The following is a 21,409-nucleotide window of genomic DNA, read 5'->3' as shown; positions in this document are numbered from 1 at the left end:
GGACTGGACCCCTTACAATAAAAATGTTCTGTCCCCCCACGCCTCCGTCCGAGTGATGGCTTAATTAGCCGGCACTATCAGCTCTGGCAGCAAAATAGCGAGCGTCTGCCAAGTGTCTCTGTTATCTCCCTCGACGCCGATGAGTCACCCAGGAACAAATTTCAGCTCTTAGTTAATCAGTTGATTTGCCTGCTACGAAGAGGCACAGCAGCTCTTGCTGCCTTTATATCCTGTGGGGTGTGGCTCCATGACTCAGCACTTCATAGGCCTGCCCCACCCCTGCTTCTGTTGTTTCCTCCTCTCCTGCCTACGAAATCTAGGGTCCAGCCAGGCCTGATTGCCATCAGCTGGGTCTGCAGGCGTGGCCTGGGGGGAGAAAGTGTCAGGGGATGGAGGCCTTGTTATCTCTTTCACCTGGCCTGCCTCTGGCTCCTGGAGCTGAGCCAGGGAAGCCGATGCTCCCGAGGTAAGTCCTGACGGCCCTTCCCCCTCACTGTCCAAGTCACTTTCTGGCAGGAGGCCTGGCTCGGGGGGGCGCAGACACAACAAAAAGGATCTTACTTGGCATTGGTTCTGTAACTTTTTGGTAGATCGCCCGACAATGTAGATCTGTGGAGGGGACAGGTTGATGGACGTGTAGACGGAGACATCCTTGGTGGAGCCATAGGCCGCATGGATCTTCATGTCCAGCTAGAAGAAGAAGAAGAAGAAGAAAAAGCCAATCGGTTGCCAGCCTGATATCTAACACTTACAACCATTGCAGCATCCCCATGGTCACATAATCAAAATTCAACAACTGATTCATGTCTATGACGGTTGTAGTGTCCTGGGGTCACGTGATCCTGTTTTGCGACCTTCTGACAAAGAAACTCAATGGGAAAGGCACACTTTCGCTTCACAACCGTCTTATTAATTTAACAATTGCGGTGATTCACTTAACAACTGTGATGAGAAAGGTCGTAAAACGGGGCAAAACTCACTTTACAACTGTCTCACGTAGCAACAGAAATTTCGGGCTCGATTGTAGTCGTAAGTTGAGGACTACCTGTTCTATGAAACCGACGGACAAAAGTGACGGATGGAAACCAGATCTCCTGCCCACCACAGACAACTACCCAGCGCATCAAACAGAGTCCCTCTTTGAGGGACATGGATGGTACTGTTGTGGTCCGCCAGCAGCCTGGGGAGCTGACAGCGGAGTTGGACAGAGAGAACGCTAGGGAGGACAATGGGCCAGCCCTGGAGTCAGGGGAAGACCCGGACGAAGGCTCTGTGTCTGAGGCAGAGATGGAGCCAGGGCCATCTGGGAGTGATGCGTGGACTCCGGAGCCTCCAGAGGCGGACAGCAGAGAGGCAGAGGAACAGGAGGAGCCTGTTCCTAGTGCATGCATGAGAAGAGCTGCCAGAAGGCAAGAGCAACTGAAGCAAAAAGGACGACTCAGGAGTAAGGCCAGGAGATGATCGGCCCCTCCCATAAGGCTTAAAAGAGCAGCAAGGAGCCATTGGGTTCTTCATAGAAAAGTACTATTGATTCCATTGCTCCTTGTCAGCGTCTCTTGAACTTCGTGGGGTTTTTACCAAGAAAAGCCTCTGGCAGGTTGCCAAAGACAACAAAGGTTGGTGATAAGGCTGAAGGATTGTTTATGAAGAATTTGTTTTGGACTAAGCTGAGAATGAATTAATTCTCAGCTGTTTTAATAAAATCAGTTTGTTCAGGACTGAATTGTGTTTGGTAATCACTACTTGGGCCTCGGTCACAACAGGTACACAATGTGAAAAAATAAATATAATAACTAAGGACTGGAGAAAGATGTGCAAGAATGTGAATCTTGATTTCATTATAAACAGGGCTCACGTTTGATACTCAGCAATCTCTCGATTTTTTTCCCCTCTCATAATGGCTTGTTAACTTTCCTGCAATACAGTTTCTGATCAGAGGGTCCCGGATTTTCAAAGGCATGTTTAATCGGACTCGGCCCAGCCTGACAGTGACTGCTTTAACCTGCTGTGAATCCTGCTTACGTCTGTGACTAGAGACTTCAGGAAGTTGGCTTTGTGCCTCAAGGGATCATGAACCAGCCCATCGCAGAAGGAGACAATCCCGTGGGGGAAGTTGTGCTGTGCTAACCAGGCGACCACTCTCTGCTTCTGCATGTCGGGCCGGCCCGTGACGTAGATAATGAGGTAGCCAAGCTCTTGCCAGTGCCTAAGGAAGGGCAAAACAAGAAAGATGGATGAGCTGAGGGGAGAGACACAGCGAAAATATAAACACAGAAAAGGGTCTCTCATTTTCAATTGGAAAAAAATGTTCCCTACTATTCTTATAATATCCCATAAGGAGCAAGGTGGTGCAGATGGTTAGAACAACAGGTGGAAAATCAGCAAGTGTTTGAGACTTGCTGACTTGCTGTGAGATGGGGTGAGCTCCCGTCATTCGCTCCAGCTCCTAGCAATTTGAAAGCATGCAAACACGAATAGATAAATAGGTACCACTTCGGAGGGCTCACTATGGGGACATGAAAGGGGCCCGCAACTGGGCATCTCCGGGGGCAACTATGATGTCACTGGCTAACCATTTCAACCCGGAAGTGCCTTGAAGCTTCCGACACGAAACCAGCAGCATGAAAATCCCGTTCTTCAGTACAACCTCCCGGCACTAACTCTCCCCACCGTTGAGCGCCTCCTACCGTACGACGTCAACTGCTCCAGCCCTGACTTTGGGGTCACTGCCCATGATGGAGACGCTGGCCGCGAAGGAACCGTCGATGCTGAAGACCACGAATTCGGTCCCCCGTGGTAAAACAGTTATGTAGCTATCTGCATATGTGTGATCACCCCTAAGGAGAAAGAAAGAGAAAGTGAACCTTGATTTCATGATACAGGTATAGTAGTCCTCAATGCATATTCCCACCCCCACCCCACCCCACCCCGCCGTCTTCTGGGGAAGGTTAAATTGCATTAGTGCCTATTTTATTATTATTATTATTATTATTATTATTATTATTATTATTATTATTATTATTATTATTATTATTATTATTATTATTATTATTTATATTTGTATACCGCCCATCTCCCGAAGGACTCAGGGCGGTTCACAGCCAATAAAACAACAGAAAAACATATAATACATATAAAACAGCAAAAAAGAATAGAAAATTAAATTCAATTGATGCCCTAAAACTTTTAAATACAAATTTAAAACCCCATTTAAAACCCCTGATTTAAAAACCCCAATTTAAAACTACGTTCAAGCTAGTCCTGCTCTTCGAAACAGCAACGTCTTCAGCTTGCGGCGGAAGGACCTGAGATCGGGGAGTTGACGAAGCCCCAGAGGGAGCTCGTTCCAGAGGGATTTATTTTAGGGATTTATGCTACTGTTTTGAGGGGTTTCAGCCTTCCAAATTAAGGTCGACAGCATGCTTGTCATTTTTCAACATCATTGTCAGAAGTGGGGCGGGACATGAAGACAAAAGTTAAGTTCAGAAGCTACCTGTGGCTTTAGCCGAACAGGCACTCAGTGTTGGCTGAGAGACTGAATACATTATTTATTTTTTTCCTTATTTAGGTAAAGGTTCCCCTCGCACATATGTGCTAGTCGTTCCTTACTCTAGGGGGCAGTGCTCATCTCCCTTTCAAAGCCAGCGCTGTCCGAAGGCGTCTCTGTGGTCATGTGGCCGGCATGACTCAACGCCAAAGGCGCACAGAACGCTGTGACCTTCCCACCAAAGGTGGTCCCTTATTTTTCGACTTGCATTTTTTTACGTGCTTTCGAACTGCTAGGTTGGCAGAAGCTGGGACGAGTCACGGGAGCTCATCCCCTTACGCGGCAGCACTAGGGATTCGAACCGCTGAACTGCCGATCTTTCAATCGACAAGCTCAGTGTCTTAGCCACCGCGTCCCATATAATGTTATTTAAATATAATTTCTTATTTAAATTGACGTAATTATGCATTTGCCTTCAAAGGGGAAAAAACAGAACAGAAAACTAAAAGATAAGCCATCGCTCTCTGCCTTAGATTAAGGGTGAAGATGCCAATAGCAAATCCATAATCAGGCGGCCTCAGTTGCCACACCTGTGATTTTCAAGCCGTGCCCATTTTTCCTACCTACCGCTCCACGGCCGTAACATTCCCTGGCAAACCTCCGTGCACAAGAACGTACCTCACCACCATTTTGACAGGGTAGACCCCGATCCCCAGCCGTCTCTGCTCGGGAATCGTGTAGGAAACCCGTCCGCTGCCGTTGGTGATCTCTGTGTCAAAATAAACCCATTCTCCTGAGGGGGGCTGAGTCATGATATGAATGTCCACCTGAAGCGCAAAGAAGAAGAAATCTGGAATCTAGATTAAGCCCGGCACCATCTGAGTTCGAATCCCATGGTCGTACGGACTATTTTCTCTCGGGTGAATCCACTGCAGTCATTAATGAATTTATACTGGGGAGGGGGAGAAAACACGAAGAGCCCCCGTGCAGTAGAACCCACTTCACTTTCTTTTTGGTTAATCCAGTGTAAGGCTCCTCGTTCGTATTTCGAACGTGACCCTACTTAACTCCCAATTTCAATTCTTCCTGATCAATATCTAACCCTGATCAATGTCTCTCTACCTTGGCATCTTGAAGAGAGGTAGACTTCAACTCCCAGAATTCCTCAGCTGCTAAGAGCTAGCTGGGAATTTCTGGGAGTTGGAAGTCCATAAACCACTTTCTTTTGGCTACCTTTGGCCGAAGGCTGCTTACTGATCTTGCTAACGTGGGTCTACTTAGCTCTAACTTCCATTCTGGTTGACTTGAGAGATCTAGAACGTAGGTATTCAACTTTGGCAGCTTTAAGATAGGCGGACTTCAACTCCCAGAATTCCCCAGCCAGCTGTGATTGAGATTGAGAGCTGTATGATCAATGTTTCTCAACCTTGGCGACTTTAAGATAGGTGGACCTCCTAGGACAGTGATGGCTAACTTTGTTTTGCTGTCTCCAGCCTCCAGAAACTCCTAGAGAGGCTCTGGTGGCTGGATACAGCAAAAAACATCACTTCCTGTCCAACCAGAAGTTGGGAAATGGGCCGTTTCTGGCCTCCGGAGAGCCTGGGGAGGTGGGGAAGGCTGTTTTCACCCTCCCCAGACTCATAGAGAGGCTCTGGAGCCAAGTGAGACAGAAAAACGGGCCTTCCCAACCGCCCTCCCAGGCTCTCTGGAGGCAGGAAACAATCTGTTTCCCTACTTCTGGTGGGGCCCGAAAATCAGCTGGCTGAGCTCGGGTGCCCACTGATATGGCTACGCGTGCCATCATAGGTTCTCCATCACAGTCCTAGGAGGTTGGTCTGAAGGACCTCTACAACCCATACCAATCCTTTCATTCTGGAGTTCTACAAATGCCACCACTACACGAGCAATTACAGTTGGGACATGAGATCCCGTAGAACCAAGCCCTCTTTGGTTCCACACAACTGCCACCTTTTCGAGCTTTCGCGGGACCAACTCAGCAACCCACCTTCTCCCCCGTGAGCGTGACCATGTCCAATGGGCCGTACATGAACCTCCCGTTCAACACCTGGGGCCGTTCCTCGTTGGCTACGGCGTCGTTGATTCGGTGATTGGCGGTGACGTTCTGCCAAAAAAGAAGAGCAAATGTCGGAATTTGGGATTCCCATCGATTCCCGCCACGGCAGATGCGGAATTTTATAGTTTACATCTTATTTTGTGTTTTCAACGTCTTCCACGCATAAAACAATTCTTGACGTGCCTTGTTTGTTGATGGACGCAGGTTGATCAATGAGTCTGGATGGCCATTAATCATTTTTGTGCACGGAGCTTTATTTAACTGAAGCGGGGCGCTTTCTCCTGCCTGGCTGAGTGGATGCATTGATTTAAATTTGCTTTTTAATTCAACTCTCAGGGAGGCTGTCAGCCCTCCCCGCCCCCCACCCTACACAGCACTGACAAATATTGGATTGTACAACAGATTCTGGGTCTTGCAACTCCGTCTTGTATCCTTTTTCTTATTCACTAGATCGTGGCCTTCGTGTTCAAAGCTGTTTCATAGATTTAAAAAAAAAAGCCCTCAAAAAACCTCAGTAAAGATCCCTCGATCGTCAGAATCAGGCTTCGATGGTAATCAAAAAATTCAAGGATTTATTTATCCCAGTGGTGAAATGTAAAATCTGTTACTCCGGTTCTGTGACCGTGGCTTGGTGGTGGTGGTGGGGTAATGTGATTGGGTGGGTATGGCCAACTTTTTTCTTTTTAACTTTTAAAAGTATTTTTTCTACAACCTCTTCGGCCGAAGAGGTTGTAGAAAAAATGCTTTTAAAAGGCTCTGGCGATCCCAGCTGAGTTGCCTGATCGTCAGAGGCTTTTAAAAGCATTTTAAATTCGGCCAAAGAGGTTGTTAAAAAAAAATGCTTTTAAGAGGCTCCTCCGGCGATCCCAGCTGAGTTGCTTGATCGTCAGAGCTTTTTTTTCTTTTAAAAGCATTTTTTTTGCCTTTAAAAGAAAAAAAAAGCCTCTGACGATCAGGCAACTCAGCTCGGATCGTCAGAGCCTTTTAAAAGCATTTTTTTACAACCTCTTTGGACGAAAAGGTAGAAAAAATGCTTTTAAAAGGCTCTGACGTACACCGACGTCATGCCCAGCTGAGCCCCACAATCATCAGAGGCTTCTTTTTTTTTACTTTTAAAAGCATTTTTTCAGCTGAAGAAAAAATGCTTTTAAAAGTAAAAAAAAAAAAAACCTCTGATGATCACACGGCTCAGCTGGGCATGATGGGGGGGGGGCAGGGATTTTTGCTACCGGTTCTCTGAACCAGCCGCCGCCATCGCTACTGGATTGGGCGATCCGGTCCGAACCGGGAGCATTTCACCCCGATTTATCCCCTTTTGATTTTGTGGGCTACTTTTATGCCAGGTTTCCACAGTACCCCAAAACTGAACTGAACAGGCGTTGAATTTATATAAATTAAATACTTCATCCTATCTCTTTGCTGAGTGGGAAAATCCAGATCAAAGTAATCTAACAAAAGAGCTTTTAACTGGATGTGTCGTTTTTAAAAAGGCACCCCCATTATGCGCTAGATTATTATTATTGTTGTTGTTGTTGTTGTAGTTGTAAATCTGCGCAGTCAAGCCAGTTATTGTTATTACTCCTTCTCTCTGAATTAATGGTTACCCCTCTCGCCCAGGTTCTTAACGCCAAGTTGTAATTCGGGGCTTTATCGTCCTTCTCCGTCCCCTCCCCCTCCAATTTGGGGCGCTGGCCACCCACCCGTAGCTTGACATGAGTCCGTTTACGGAGCCATTTCTCCCTGGGTTTGGAAGGCGTGAAGATGGAGACCTCTTTCCCGTCCACTTCAAGAACGCTGCCGTTGTCATGACGCATCACCTGAAAGATGAAACGGGAGTTTGCTCACGTTGAGGTGCCACGTACAACTAACGGGCTCCCAACCTTGACACGGCCCACAAAGGCCGGTGTATAAACGGCGAAGGAGTCCAGAACCCACACCAGATCCACGATGGGCAACTGGCGGTCGGAGGAGGGATGAGAAAGATGTTGGCAGAAGGTTTCTCACCTGTCGGAGGAGGAAGGAGACCACGTCTGTGGATTCCCAGTAACTGGCGTGAAAGAGGTGTGGTAAGGCAACTGTGGGGAAGGCGGTCAGCGCATCCGGGCAGTAGAGAGCGTAGTCAATCCTCTTGGTTCCCCACCACTTGGCCGCGACTAAAAGCAGAAAGAGATCCCGTTGGGTTTCTGCAAAACATCCCAGCTTTCCATCTCTTGTCAACTCCCAAGATGGTGGACCATATATCCAGGAGAAAGGTCAGAAAACTCCCCTGGTCTGTCCACCTCTGTCCTATGAAATGTTTGGCCAACGGCTCTTCTCAGACCATGGAAGGTCCAGGAGGAGCTGTCCCACCCACCTCCCTGGGAAAGCCACCAGATTGACCTTCCTTGCGGCTTTGATTTTTGGGAACTATACCTTGAGGGACCCATTTCTGAATCTTACACAACAGGATAGCCAAAATTTGAGCTTCAAAGAAAGGGACAGAAAGAGAGGCTGGTCTGGATTAGAAAGCCCTCACCTGTTATTCAGTGTTACCATTCTTGGAAATTTAAATAGAAAGGGTCAAAGTACTGGCCCGTCAGGAGAATTCCTAGATTTTATCTCCAGAAAAGCAAACTAGCTTGGTCGATTTTATTTCTAAATCAAATTTATGTAGCCTCCATCTCACATGAAGTGACTTTGCTGGGCTTCATTCAATTTCTTTTTTAAAAAAAAATTCTGCTCTTAATTCCAGGAAAAATCCACCCCTGAGATGATAATAGACAAAAGACACTTAAGTGGGACCACATATGGCCAAGCTCTCAATGTCCAGTTGAGAGTTGGGCAAGCAAAGCAGCCAAAAGATTTCTGCTTTTTCAGGCTCACAAAGTATTTAAGGAATTCTCCAAACCAGGCCAGTCAAGAACCAGCTTTTCCTTCCCAAGAAACTGCTCAAGAGGGCAAGATAATTGGAGGAGTGCAGAACGTTGAAGGTGAATCGGAATGAGCTCGACTCTCTTGCGAAGGGCTGTTAGTAGCATTTCGGTTAATCTCCAGAGCCGCGAGTAAGAAGTGGGGGTTTGTTAAAACAGAGAGCAAGATTTGAGAAAGGCCTCCGGCGAAGATGGCTTTTGGGTTCTGGAGACAGCGAAAGAAGAGAGAAGCAATTGCTCCATTTTGATCCCGTTCTCCTCGCTCTCCAGAATACCTTTGTGGACGTCAAGATCTGGAATCAGGCGAACGGCCTCCGTTTCCCCGTGGAGGGAGCTCTCAAACCTTCGTCCTAAAGGATTCGGGGATCTTTCGGGCTCGAGCCCCCTAGTCCTCTGGGGGAAGGCCTGGATGTGGGGCTTGTGGGGGAGCGCTAGGAGCGCCAGAAGGCTAAAACCTCTGGAGTGATTGAGGTGGTGTTTTTTCTCTACAAGGAATCACATTTTCAAAAAAAAGGGAGAGACGGAGAAAGACAACACAAAAATAAAACACACACTTTTGTTAAAACACACAGGGAACCATGCAGAAAATATATATAGAGAGATTTGTGACCGCTAATAATGCACTGAGGGTGGAGAATGTGTTCAACCCAGGGGTGAAATGCTCCCGGTTCGGACTGGATCGCCCAATCCGGTAGTGATGGCTGAGGATGGTTCGGAGAACCGGTAGCAAAAATCCCTGCCCGCCTGCCCCATGCACAGCTGTGCCGCGTGATCATCAGAGGTTGTTTTTTTTTTACTTTTAAAAGCATTTTTTCTTCGGCCGAAAAAGTGCTTTTAAAAGTAAAAAAAAAGCCTCTGATGATCGCACAACTCAGCTGGAATCATCAGAGCCTCTTAAAAGCATTTTTTCTAGCTCTTCGGCCAAAGAGGTTGTAAAAAAAATGCTTTTAAAAGGCTCTGGCGATCCCAGCTGAGTTGCCTGATCGCCAGAGCCTTTTAAAAGCATTTTTTACAATCTCTTCCACCGAAGAGGTTGTAGAAAAAATGCGTTTAAAAGGCTCCTCTGACAATCCCAGCTGAGTCGCATGATCGTCAGAGGCTTTTCTTTTAAAGGCAAAAAAAAAATGCTTTTAAAAGAAAAGAACCTCTGACGATCATGCAGCGCAGCTGGGATCGTCAGATGAGCCTTTTAAAAGCATTTTTTCAACCGAAGAGGTTGTAGGAAAAATGCTTTTAAAAGTAAAAAAAAAAAATTGGCCCATGCCCACCCAGTCACATTACCCCACCACCACCAAGCCACGCCCACAGAACCGGTAGTAACAAATTTTACATTTCACCCCGGGTTCAACCATATATCGAATGAGTTAAAAAGTCAACCATGCCTTTGGCTTCGGAGTTGGATATTTGGGATCTTGGGTTTAGCGGATGAATCAGGACCAGGAAGTTGAAAAGGGAAGCAACTTTTGAAAGTTCTGACTTCTTAGCAAGGGTTGAACTGCTTTCTTCTTTGGGGTTTCGGGAATTATGGGAGGGTTCAGAAAGCAGAGTTGGAAAAACTCAACGGGGCGGTGAGTTGGAGATGACGATCTCTGAACCCGAGAACAAAAATGGACATTTTCACTTCTTACTCACTGCAATAGGGCTGCGTTTTTGCAACTCTTTTTTAAAGAGGAGTGAACCTCAACTCCCAGAGTTGAACTCAACACATCTGAAGAGTTGCCGAGCTTTGGAAAGCCTGCAGTACGCATTCCGAATTTGCAAGGAGCTTGCTTTTTTGACGGTGAGGGACACGGCATCTATTTTAGGTGCTAACCCACTCCTCGGCCCTTTCCTTCTTTTGCAGTAGCTTGAAAAGCTCCATATTTATTCCCAGGCTCGGAGAACTTCGGAGAGGAGCAGTAGAAGGCATCAGCTGATCTTCACGGGGGGGGGGAGGGGTTGAGGGAACTAAACATGGTGGAGGCTCATTTCCGTGGTGAAAAACACTTACTGTTGGCTATGTTGGAAGCAGTGTAACTATCCGCCATTCCGGATACCTGGCTGACAGTGCTCACTTCACTTGCTCTCCGGAAGGCCCTGAACTGGGGGGCGGAAACGGGAGCAGACGGGGACGTGTTTTCCACCAAGACGCCACCATGAGACTGAACAACATCGGCTACAGGGACGAAACGGGGAAAACGAGAATATTAAACCCAACCAAAAACACACAAAAGACCACCAGGATGTCATAAATACGTCAAGACGTCGTTTTTTAAAAAAAAGAAGAAACAAAAAAACAAAAACAAAAAGCAGGCAGACATACAAAATTAGGTGGGATGCTACCACGGTGGACATCCGACCGAAGCTCTCGGAACCAACACCATAGAAGCAGCTTTGGTAGGGAAGCACCAAGGGTGGTGGGGTGGTGGGAAATTAGGTGGACAACAATGGCCAAAGCATCAAAAACAGGATCTCCGCAGCCATGGAAACCAACAGAAGAGAAGCTCAGCGCATCTTCCTCAGAAGGAAACAGAAACATCTAAGAATTCCGCCCGAGGGTTGGAACGACTCGCACCAAACAGGCTGAGTTTGTGGAGAGCAGAGTTTCTCAACTATGGCGACCTTAAGATGTGTGGACTTCAACTCCCAGAATTCTAAGAGATGAAGTCCCCATATCTCAAGGTTGCTGGCAGGCTGGGGAATTCTGGGAGTTGAAGTCCACACATCTTAAGGTTGCTATATTAGCTGTGGAATTCTGGGAGTTGAAGTCCACACGTCTTAAGGTCGTCGAGCTGGCTGGGGAATTCTGGGAGTTGAAGTCCACACATCTTAAGGTCGTCAAGCTGGCTGGGGAATTCTGGGAGTTGAAGTCCACACGTCTTAAGGTCGCCAGGCAGGCTGGGGAATTCTGGGAGTTGAAGTCCACACATCTTCACGTTGCCGAGGTTGAGAAACACTGCTCTAGAGGGGCTTCGTGAGTAGGTTCCAAATCTGAATGGGAGGGAGGCATTTCTGATCCTTCCTGCAGCCCCTCGCTGGGGTTGGAGGAGAGAGCGAGCGAGCAAGGCAACCCAAATAAATCCTAAAACTCAAAACAAGCCATCCACAAGGTCACAGATACGCCATGCAGGGGAGCTGTTGGGACGGGGGACAGGAAGAGGCGGCAAGCAGGACGGGGGAGAGGGGAGGTCGTGAAAGCTTTCCCAAAGGAGCAAGAAAGGTGGTCAATTCCAGCCTTTGCTAAAAAAAATAAAATAAAAATTAAGTAGGTTTGGAGGAAGCCCCTGTGGAAAATAAATGCAAGTGTGGCTTTTCCTGGCCACATCAACCAAAGTGAAAGAAGCCAAAGAACTCAACTTGGCCATTCTTTCAGTTCTGGAGAAGGTGGCCCTCTTGTTCCTAGAACTTCCGACGTTCTGTGGGACTTACATCCTACTGAAATACTACACAAGGTTGACTTCTAAGCAGACATTCCTGCAGCTTTTCACTGAAGCTTGGCTGGCATCTTCCAGATGTCCTGGGCTACTGTCCCCTCGGCCCACATGCCAGCGTCCTGCTTCCTGATGGGGGACGGTAGCTCAGCACATCTGGAGGGCAGAGGTGAAATCCAGCAGGTTCTGATGAACCGGTAGCGGAAATTTTGAGTAGTTCGGAGAACCGGCAAATACCACCTCTGGCTGGCCCCAGAGTGAGGTGGGAATGGGGATTTTGCAGTATCCTTCTCCCTGGAGTGGGGAGGGAATGGAGATTTTACAGTATCCTTCTCCCTGGAGTGGGGAGGGAATGGGGATTTTGCAGTATCCTTTTCCCAGGAGTGGGGAGGGAATGGAGATTTTGCAATATACTTCTCCCAGGAATGGGGAGGGAATGGAGATTTTACAGTATCCTTCTCCCTGGAGTGGGGATTTTGCAATATCCTTCCTCCAGGAGTGGGGAGGGAATGGGGATTTTGCAATATCCTTCCCCTGCCACGCCCACCAAGCCACACCCACAAAACCGGCAGTAAAAAAAAAATTGAATTTCACCACTGCTGAAGGGTCCCAGCTTGAGAAAAATAGCCGAAATAATGTGGGAAACGTTCATCTTTAGAGGAAGATTGTAAAAGATGGATATTGATTTTGTGAGGGAGGGGGGGAATCTATATCTCTAGCAACCGCAAGGAGTTTCTGCTCAAGGATAGAAGCCTCTCTACCCACCCCACTGTCTGCAAATTCTTTGTGTATATAACCCCAGAGGAAATAACCCCAAATCCCCCTCGCTTCCTCTTTCCTTCCTCTCTCCTGCTTTCTCCAGCGCAGCTGGAACCTTCTCGGGGGGGGGGGGATCCCTGTCCACTAAGAAGACTACTGGAAAAGCTTTCAGGATGGGATGTAGAAGCATTAGCCCCCCACCCCACCCCACTCCGAAAACACCACACGAGACCAAACGGGAGAAAGTTCAGATCACACACACTCAGCAAATCCAGAATGTTTATTGGAAACGTCTTGCCAGTTCAAGGTGGGAACAGGGATACTGGTTTCCATGAAGTTGTCCTGGTTCTGAAGAGCAACCAGAAGGTTGCTTTCAACGAGGAGGAGGGCAGGGTTGTTCTGGATTGTTTCCACTAGAACAGACGGGGAAGAAAACAAAGAGGGGCACCAAGAAAAAAATAAAAGAAGACAAGAAGACAAAGAGACAACCTGGCCACAAGCACTTGGAACAAGACGCTTAAAACAACCAACGTCAACACCCTCTTCTACACGAGTTTGGATGCTGGGAACGAAGCTTTGGTAGTAGACCATGGCGAGGCCTGATCAGATATAGAAGGCTGGTGGCTTAACGCTGAGAGCAACAGCAGAAAAGCAGATAGTGGACCAATAACTGCTGTGGGGGGTGAGGCCCACAGCATCCAGAGGTCCAAGTCCAGTGGAGAGAACAATGTCAAGGAGTTTTTGTTTTTTTTTAGGAACAGGGAAAAGGTCTGGATGGAATCGGGGTCCATCCATCTTTGTCCACCTTGTTTGTTCTCCACTTGGAAGTCAACCCACCTTTTATACCTGTTCAATGGTGATCCATAGTCCAAAAAATAAGATGCCTTCCTAATCACATTGTCCTGGACCCCCAAAGCAGAAGCGAGGACAATTCAGGGTTAAAATCCAGCAGGTTCTGGAGAACCGGTAGCGGCAATTTTGAACCGTTCGGAGAACCGGCAAATACCACCTCTGGCTGGCCCCAGAGCGGGGTGGGAATGGAAATTTTGCAGTATCCTTCCCCCAGGAGTGGGGAAGGAATGGGGATTTTGCAATATCCTTCTCCCAGGAATGGGGTGGGTATGGGGATTTTGCAGTATCCTTCTCCCTGGATGGGGAGGGAATGGGGATTTTGCAATATCCTTCTCCTAGGAGTGGGGAGGGAATGGGGATTTTGCAATATCCTTCTCCCAGGAGTGGGGTGGGAATGGGGATTTTGCAGTATCCTTCCCCTGGACGGGGAGGGAATGGAGATTTTGCAATATCCTTCCCCTGCCACGCCCACCAAGCCACGCCCACAGAACCGGTAGTAAAAAAAATTGGATTCCATCACTGGGACAGTTGATAGTCACGTGGGCCCAGGGGCATAAAACCAGGATTCAGGGCTATGCAGAAAGGCTTTCTTTTGTCGGTAGTACATTTTTTTTTCTGAAGTCCAAGATAACGAACATTTGAGTTGAATTCCCACCCATCAATCAATAATGATTGGATCTCATTATCAGGTTGGACCTTAAAGACGTCTCGAGCAGACGGACGGTGGGTGTTAGCTAAGAGCGAAGATTTTAAAGCCTGCCTCCAGGAGCTTCTACACACCCGCAGGGAGGAAGCTAACATTCTACCATCCCTCTCCATCAGCCAGCTGTATATTTGCTTGTTAGCCCAAGATTCAATATTTGATCACCACTGTGCTGCAGATCATTTCAAAAGCAAAGCCCACTGAGTTCTCCCCTATGGGACCTAAGGTTGACACCAATTAATTCCTGATGGCTGACTCAGAATAGCGTGTCCTTCACATGAAAAAAAGGAATCTATGACAGCTGGAGACAAGGGCGACTCTACGAGGAGGATTAAAACCCTAGGAAAAGGCCATCGCTTGTGTTCCTCAGAAAACAAAGGGTCTGGGATTCGTATATCTTGTCAACCAAAGAGTCTTATAGCTTGGCCACCTCAGCTGGATTTGATTTTTGTCGCCAAATCTCCAGCTTCACCAGGGACTTAAGGAAATCTGGAATTGCAAACTGCCACTTCCCCCAGCCTCGAAGACGATACGTGGACCTCCAGATTCCTAGAGGAACATCTTGACTGTGTCTCAACTTCTTCTCGCTGGCAAAGAGGCACTTCAGGAATTTAAAGCAGGTGCTTACCCCCATCACCTGCCCGCTTAATACCATAGAAACGGGAGGGGAGGGGACAAAACAAAGAACTTACCCAGGAGGGCTGAATTGCCATCGCCAAGCGGGAACCGCTGGTAACGTGGAATGTTGAAGGGCGGTAAAATATGGAACTTCTGCTCTAGAAGAGGCTCCAAGCGAGAGGCCGAAGGATCAGCCGGGTGGAAGAGGTTGTAAACTTGCTGGCAGGCTGGTCTCAACTGGAAGACTAAGCCACGGAGAGAAGAGAAAGAGTTCGGCCAAGGGGGAAGGGTACTGAAACCATAATCCACAGCGCTGCTATCTCACGGACAACGCTTTTCACCGGCTCTCAAGTTCTTCCCGAGAGTTCAGTGTTCATGGGCTACGTCTTCCGAACAGAAATCGAAGGGGTATTAGGAGAAGATGCTCTTTCTTAAAACCTGTTGGGTTTCCGTGCGCCTTAACTCAGCGCGCAACCCCAGTCCCGTCGTGTCACCTGTGGTTTGTTTGCTTTTTAATGAAACCCCCCGGGAGCAGAGCAAATAGGGAGTTTAAAGAGGAGTTACCCCAGATTTTATTGTGACCGCTTGGCTAAACAATGGCTTACGCTGTAACTATGTCATTTGTCACATTAGGCACTATATAGATTATATCAGGGGTCTCCAACCTTGGCAACTTGAAGCCTGGAGGACTTCAACTCCCAGAAATTCTGGGGAATTCTGGAAGTTGAAGTCCTCCAGGCTTCAAGTTGCCAAGGTTGGAGACCCCTGGATTATATCAACCGTTGTATAAAAAATGCATAATGTCTTCTTTCTTGGCCGTGCGTCTTTTAAAGGATTGTTAAAAAGAAAAATCAACAGGCTATTTCCAAGCTCGTTTAGCGCCCCACTCGTAAAAAATATTGCGAAGGGTTGCAGAGTTTACTCTGCAATTTGATTGGTGAGAAGATGATGTGTCTCAGCTCCTCAAACACGACAAACCCTCTGTATTTAAATCAATGATTACTTTAATCAGGAGCGCCGGCAGCCCCAGCAAACAGTTTCTCTCTCAGCGCAGGCTAACAAGTCCATCCAGCAGGGGAGATGAATAGTTGTCTGCCATATCTATTCATTTCCGTCCCCTGCCTTTTATCCCCAGAGCTAGAATGGGGCTTTGCTAGCATCGGTGGCTATTCCGTCCCAAGGACCGGCTCATAGATTTCCACTGTTCTCCTCTCCTCTGCCTTCTGTGCATCCATGCGTCAGGCACTGGACCCAGCTGCTCCTCCTCTTCCTTATCAGCCACCTCCAGACCTGGGGACTGTTGACTCTCCATCTGAGGGCTGACGGACGGCCCAGGCTCCGCCTCCGCCTCCGCCTCTCTCTCTCTCTCTCTCTCTCTCTCTCTGCCAGCTCTGTTCCCTCTTCCCCCTCGGAGCTCTCAGGTTGCCTAAATGCCAGCCCTTACTCCCACACCTCATCCGATTTGGCTGCTGGAGGGGCCGACTGTCAGCCGCAACAGAAGGGGATTTTTACAAGCGCAGGTCAAGGCGAGATGATTTTACAGCAATCTGTGCAACTCTGAATGTTTATCCTCGGCAGGATAAACGATGCTCACGTTTGGCCCGGGGACTAATTCTAGCATTCCGAGTTTTGCATCTCTGCTTGCAAAACCCCCCATGAAAAGGAAGAGGCGGCTCCAAGGAAGCCTCCTTCCCCCCTCCCCCCCCACCAGGGAACCTACTGTCAAGATTCGGTATGATGGTTTTCCGTAAGGCAAGGACCAGCCCCAGGGGACAGCCAAAGAGGAAGAAGTCGGTGATCTCAAACTCAAATTTGCCAAGATTCCCACCGTCCAGTTGAGTGGAGCTACTCGATCGCCGCGATCCCGGAAAGTTCTTCAGGGCACTACAATGTAAACTAGAGAAGGGGGGGGGAAAGAGAAGGGACGTCAGCAGCAAAAGCATGTTTTCCAGAGGGACATTCGGGAAAAAACGTTATTTATTTAACAAGTGCATTTATACATCATGCGCCGATTGACGAGACATGCAATTTTCCTATAAGCAATACCAGAAAAATGCCGATGAGCATCGTGGACAGAGGATGTTTCCAGAGGGCGGTCCTTGACTCACGACTGTCCCAAAGGTGCTTATTTGCAAAAGGCAGCTGGGCTTCCTTGTTTATTTCTTCGAAAACGTTTCGCTTCTCGTTCCAAGAAGCTTCCTCAGGTTCTGCGCCTTTGGGACCACTCGTGACCTGCATGCTTGAGAATCTACTAGACAGACACTCGAACTCACAACTATTCAAGACTTAACGCCATTAAAACTTTTGACTCTCAACGGGCGGGTTCCATTCCAGTCAAAACTTGAGGACTAGCTGCTTAACGCAACAGAAGAATGAAGAAACCAGAGGTGGTATTCCGCCAGTTCGGGGCGAACCGGTAGCGGCAACTGTGGGTGGGCCCCAGGGGTGAAATGTAAAATTTGTTACTACCCGGTCACGTTACTCCCACCGCCACCAAACCATGCCCACAGAACCGGTAGTAACAAATTTTACATTTCACCCCTGGTCCTAGGTGTGGGAAAAAAAAGATCATATTTTTCCTGATAACACCTTTTTTTTCCGTGGCGGTGTAACTTAGGGAATGGTCACTAAATGAAACTTGGTGTTGTGACTCGTCCTCCCTCCTCTCCTTAGCTGGGCCCCTCCCGTCTCCAACCAGGCCTTTTATCAGACTCCGAGTCTGATAATGAAGGTGAACGGCCCTGGCCCCATGCCCAGAGAGGATTCCAGGAGTGAAAGGAGTAGCCCAAGAAACCTCACTCATACAGCGTGTGTTCCTTTGGCTCAGCCTTCAGAGCAGGAAGCCAACCAGGTGCTGGAATTACTCGGGCCTACTCCCTCTGACCCCTCCCTTACCCAGAAGCTGACAGCAGATCCAGTTGAAGACAATTCAGATTGGGTGGACCCTCGCTTCCGGAGATCTGAGAGGCGATGCCAGCAGAAGGAAGGGTGGGGCAGGCCTGGATAAATGCTGAGTCATGGAGCCACACCCCACAGCCTATATAAAGGACCTGCTTTTGGCATTCCAATCTTGAGTCAAGCAAAGTCTTATCTAGTTTGCTGATACCGGACCCTATCGCTGAAGTCACAACTTGGACTCCTGCCTGCCCTGATAAACCTCGAAGGAACTTGGCGAGCTGCAGAGGCTTCGTTGCCAAGTTTGTGACGGACTTCCTTGACTCGTTCGTCGGAGTGGGGGGTGGGACACAACACGTGGTAGGTCGCGAACTCCTGTAGAGCAAGATTGGAAGGTGTGGGAAAAGCTGGTCCACAAATTCGCCAAGAGATGGGACACAATAACACCGTCGCCATCCTCTCTGAGCTATTTCCTGCCATGAGGGGAAGACTTTTAATCAGTCACACACAACCACACACACACACACACACACACACACAGACACTAACAGAAGGGATTTATTGCTAAAAGAATCTGACTCCTTAGATTTACAATCTAAGAGATTTTTGGGGGTGTCAGGTGGCTGCCCTCCCCACCACCACCGTACCTCCCCTCCCTTACATTCTAGATTTCTCTACGGTCCACAAAGCGGCAAGTGCAGCTTACCTATTTCTTCCTCAAGGAAGGTGTTGGGGGCAAGAAGAGGGGGGGGGGTAAAATGGGGGGGGGTTAAGAGAAAAGAAACAAGAGAGAAGAAATAAGAGAGGGAAACGAAAGGGAGGAAGGCAATCTCGACAGCTCGTGTACAACCGTTATATATATAATATATATAATATTTGTCAAATCCAGAGGCCGCCCCGTCAAAGGTAACTCTGGCCGGCTTGCAATTGTGAAAGATTAAAAACAATATCGACATAAATAATTATGTTTAGCACCACCTTAAAACAAGGGTCTCGTAATCATTAGGTTTCCCGCCTGAGCGGGCGTGGTGGGGGGTTGGACTAGATACAGGGTTCTCCAACCTTGGCAACTTTAAGAGCCGAAGAGGTTGTAGAAAAAATGCTTTTAAAAGGTTCTGACGATCCCAGCTGAGCGGCGCAATCATCAGAGCCTTTTTTTTTTTTTACTTCTAAAAGCATTTTTTTCGGCCGAAGAAAAAATGCTTTTAAAAGTAAAAAAAAACAACCTCTGATGACTGTGCTGGGCATTGGGGGGGGGCAGGGATTTTTGCTACCGGTTCTCCGAACCACCCGCTGCCGTCGCTACTGGATCGGGCGATCGGGTCCGAACCGGGAGCATTTCACCCCTGGAACAAACCCTAAACATCTCTGCTGTTCATGGTTGAACCGAGCTTCAGATCTCTTCTGGGCCGGTGGGGCCTCCTCATAAAAAGACTTGACTTTCTCTATAATTTCAACTATCCAGCATTGTTTGCCAGGTGATCTATAGAGCTGGGGAGGCCATTAATCACAAGGAGGGGCTTTCAAAGCTAAGGAGTCGTAACTTTCCTTTTCCTCCTCCGAGGCTGGAGGAAAGTCAACCGCCTTCCACATTATTTATGGCAAGGACTGAAACAAAAGCCACCGAATCCCACAAATCTTCGGAATAATACCGAGGGAATTTTCCTACCAACAGATGGGAAACACGCTAAATAAAATTGATGGCGGCCTGGCTTAGCAAGCGGGCATCCTCATCGGCTTGGGACAATCTGCAAGTCAGTTGCTGGGCAGATCAATTCGAGAGAGGAGTGGAGGATCCATCGATCAAGTTTGGAGGACCCCCAAGGAACTCTCGGTTTAAGTCAAGCTCGCTCAGTGATCGGAGCCAGTTCCTCTCTTATCTTTTTTTTTTTTTGTTTGTTTACATTTATACCCCGCCCTTCTCCGAAGACTCAGGGCGGCTTACAATGTATAAGGCAATAGTCTCATTCTATTTGTATATTTTTTACAAAGTCAACTTATTGCCCCCCCAACAATCTGGGTCCTCATTTTACCTACCTTATAAAGGGTGGAAGGCTGAGTCAACCTTGGGCCGGGCTCGAACCTGCAGTAATTGCAGGCTTTGTGTTCTAATAACAGGCTTCTCTATTGCCTGAGCTATCCCGGCCCCTCTCGACATGGCCTGCCTCATCACAGCGTTGATCTTGCTGGGATAATATTAGGGGAGAGATGGCACCCCCAGAAAACTGTGGGGGTCTTTAGTGCGCTCTGTGCTTACTGGTTCTCTTGCAGACATTCTAGTACTGGGTGATGTTGCCCAGCTGGGTCATGAAACATCTGCAAGAAAACTAGCAAGAACCAAGGACCCCAAAGTCACTGTCCTCCTCTTCCTCTTCCTCCTCTTCCCTGCAAACTCTACAACCGTCAAGCACTGATGATGTTGCCTAGTTGGGTCATGAAACGACTGCAAGAAAACCATCAAGCTCAGAGAGCACCAAGGACCTCATAGTCCTCTTCTACCACCTCCTCCTCCTCCTCTTCTTCTTCCTTCTCCCTTCTCCTCCTTTTTCTCTTCCTCCTCTCCCCTGAAAACTCCACCCCAGTCTAGCCCTGATGACGTTCCCTAGTTGGGTCAGGAAACGTCTTCAAGAAAGCCACCAAGCTCAGAGAGCACCGAGGACCCAACACTCCTCCTCCTCCCTTTTTCCTTCCCCTTCCCTTCTTTTCCTTCTTTTTCCCTTTTCCCCTTCTCCTCTTCTCTCCCCTTCTTCCCCTTCATTCCTTCTTCTTTCCCCTTCCTTCTTTTCCTTCTTTTTCCCTTTTCCCCTTCTCCTCTTCTCTCCCCTTCTTCCCCTTCATTCCTTCTTCTTTCCCCTTCCTTCTCTTCCTCTTCCTCCACAAAACCCACTCCCTTCTAGCACTGATGTTACCCTAGTTGGGTCATGAAATGTCTGCAAGTAAACCATCAAGCCCAGAGAGTACCAAGGACCCCACAGTCTTCCTCCTCCTCCTCTCCCACTCCCTTCTAGCACTGATGATATTCCCTAGTTGGGTCAGGAAACGTCTGCAAGAGAACCACCAAGCTCAGAGGGTACCAAGGACCCCACAGTCCAACCCCGAGCTACAAATCGTGTCTTCTTCTTTTGGTACTCTAGAGCAACGTCTCTGGCTCTGCAGGAGCTACCTGGACAGGAACGCCTGGTGCTGCTTCAGGGTGTCCAACTCGAAGGTGGACGAATCGCTCCTTTTCCGCAGCAGCTGCTGCTTCTGGGGATCTTCCTCGTGGCTGCGCGGCAGGTCGGCTGTGCTCCGGCTGAGATGCCGGCTGCCTTCCAACCCACAGCCTTCCGAGCAGTAGCTGTTGTTCACCAGGATGCCGGGAGACAAGAGATCCGTGTCCTGGAATTGGAAGGACACAGTGCAGGTCATCAGACTCTTGAGAAAGGGCAGAAGGGCATGTACAGGGGTGAAATGCTCTGGGTACAGACCGGATTGCCTGACGGCAATGGTGACGGCCGAAGAAAAAATGCTTTTAAAAGTAAAAAACAAAACAAAAAACAACCTCTGATGATCACGTGGCTCAGATGGGCATGAGGAGGGGGTGGCAGGGATTTTTGCTACAGGTTCTCTGAACCACCCGCCGCCATCGCTACCGGATCAGGTGATCCGGTCCAAACCGGGACAATTTCACCCCTGTCTCCACCCTGTGGTAGAAGAGCTAAT

General features: G+C 48.3%; 1 protein-coding gene across 9 annotated transcripts in view; it reads right to left on the bottom strand.

Moving 5' to 3' along the window:
• Nucleotides 1–21,409, bottom strand: part of PITPNM2 (phosphatidylinositol transfer protein membrane associated 2) — a 116,437-nt gene that overhangs the window by 3,270 nt on the left and 91,758 nt on the right. For 6 of the 9 annotated variants that reach the window (XM_058158366.1, XM_058158370.1, XM_058158367.1 and 3 more), the window contains 13 exons: nucleotides 20,871–21,085; nucleotides 16,533–16,708; nucleotides 14,887–15,057; nucleotides 12,900–13,052; nucleotides 10,461–10,625; nucleotides 8,746–8,955; nucleotides 7,566–7,714; nucleotides 7,262–7,378; nucleotides 5,493–5,609; nucleotides 4,166–4,314; nucleotides 2,688–2,837; nucleotides 2,023–2,206; nucleotides 562–690 (listed from right to left, as the gene is read on the bottom strand). In XM_058158366.1, coding sequence (XP_058014349.1) covers nucleotides 562–690; nucleotides 2,023–2,206; nucleotides 2,688–2,837; nucleotides 4,166–4,314; nucleotides 5,493–5,609; nucleotides 7,262–7,378; nucleotides 7,566–7,714; nucleotides 8,746–8,955; nucleotides 10,461–10,625; nucleotides 12,900–13,052; nucleotides 14,887–15,057; nucleotides 16,533–16,708; nucleotides 20,871–21,085 — 2,085 coding nt within the window. The remainder of the gene's footprint in view (nucleotides 1–561; nucleotides 691–2,022; nucleotides 2,207–2,687; nucleotides 2,838–4,165; nucleotides 4,315–5,492; nucleotides 5,610–7,261; nucleotides 7,379–7,565; nucleotides 7,715–8,745; nucleotides 8,956–10,460; nucleotides 10,626–12,899; nucleotides 13,053–14,886; nucleotides 15,058–16,532; nucleotides 16,709–20,870; nucleotides 21,086–21,409) is intronic. The other 3 variants (XM_058158372.1, XM_058158371.1, XM_058158373.1) reach the window with 3 other exon arrangements.

Source organism: Ahaetulla prasina, chromosome 15 (genome assembly GCF_028640845.1).
Source record: "Ahaetulla prasina isolate Xishuangbanna chromosome 15, ASM2864084v1, whole genome shotgun sequence".
Lineage (NCBI taxonomy): Eukaryota > Metazoa > Chordata > Lepidosauria > Squamata > Colubridae > Ahaetulla > Ahaetulla prasina.
This window is presented reverse-complemented; position numbering and strand designations above follow the sequence as displayed.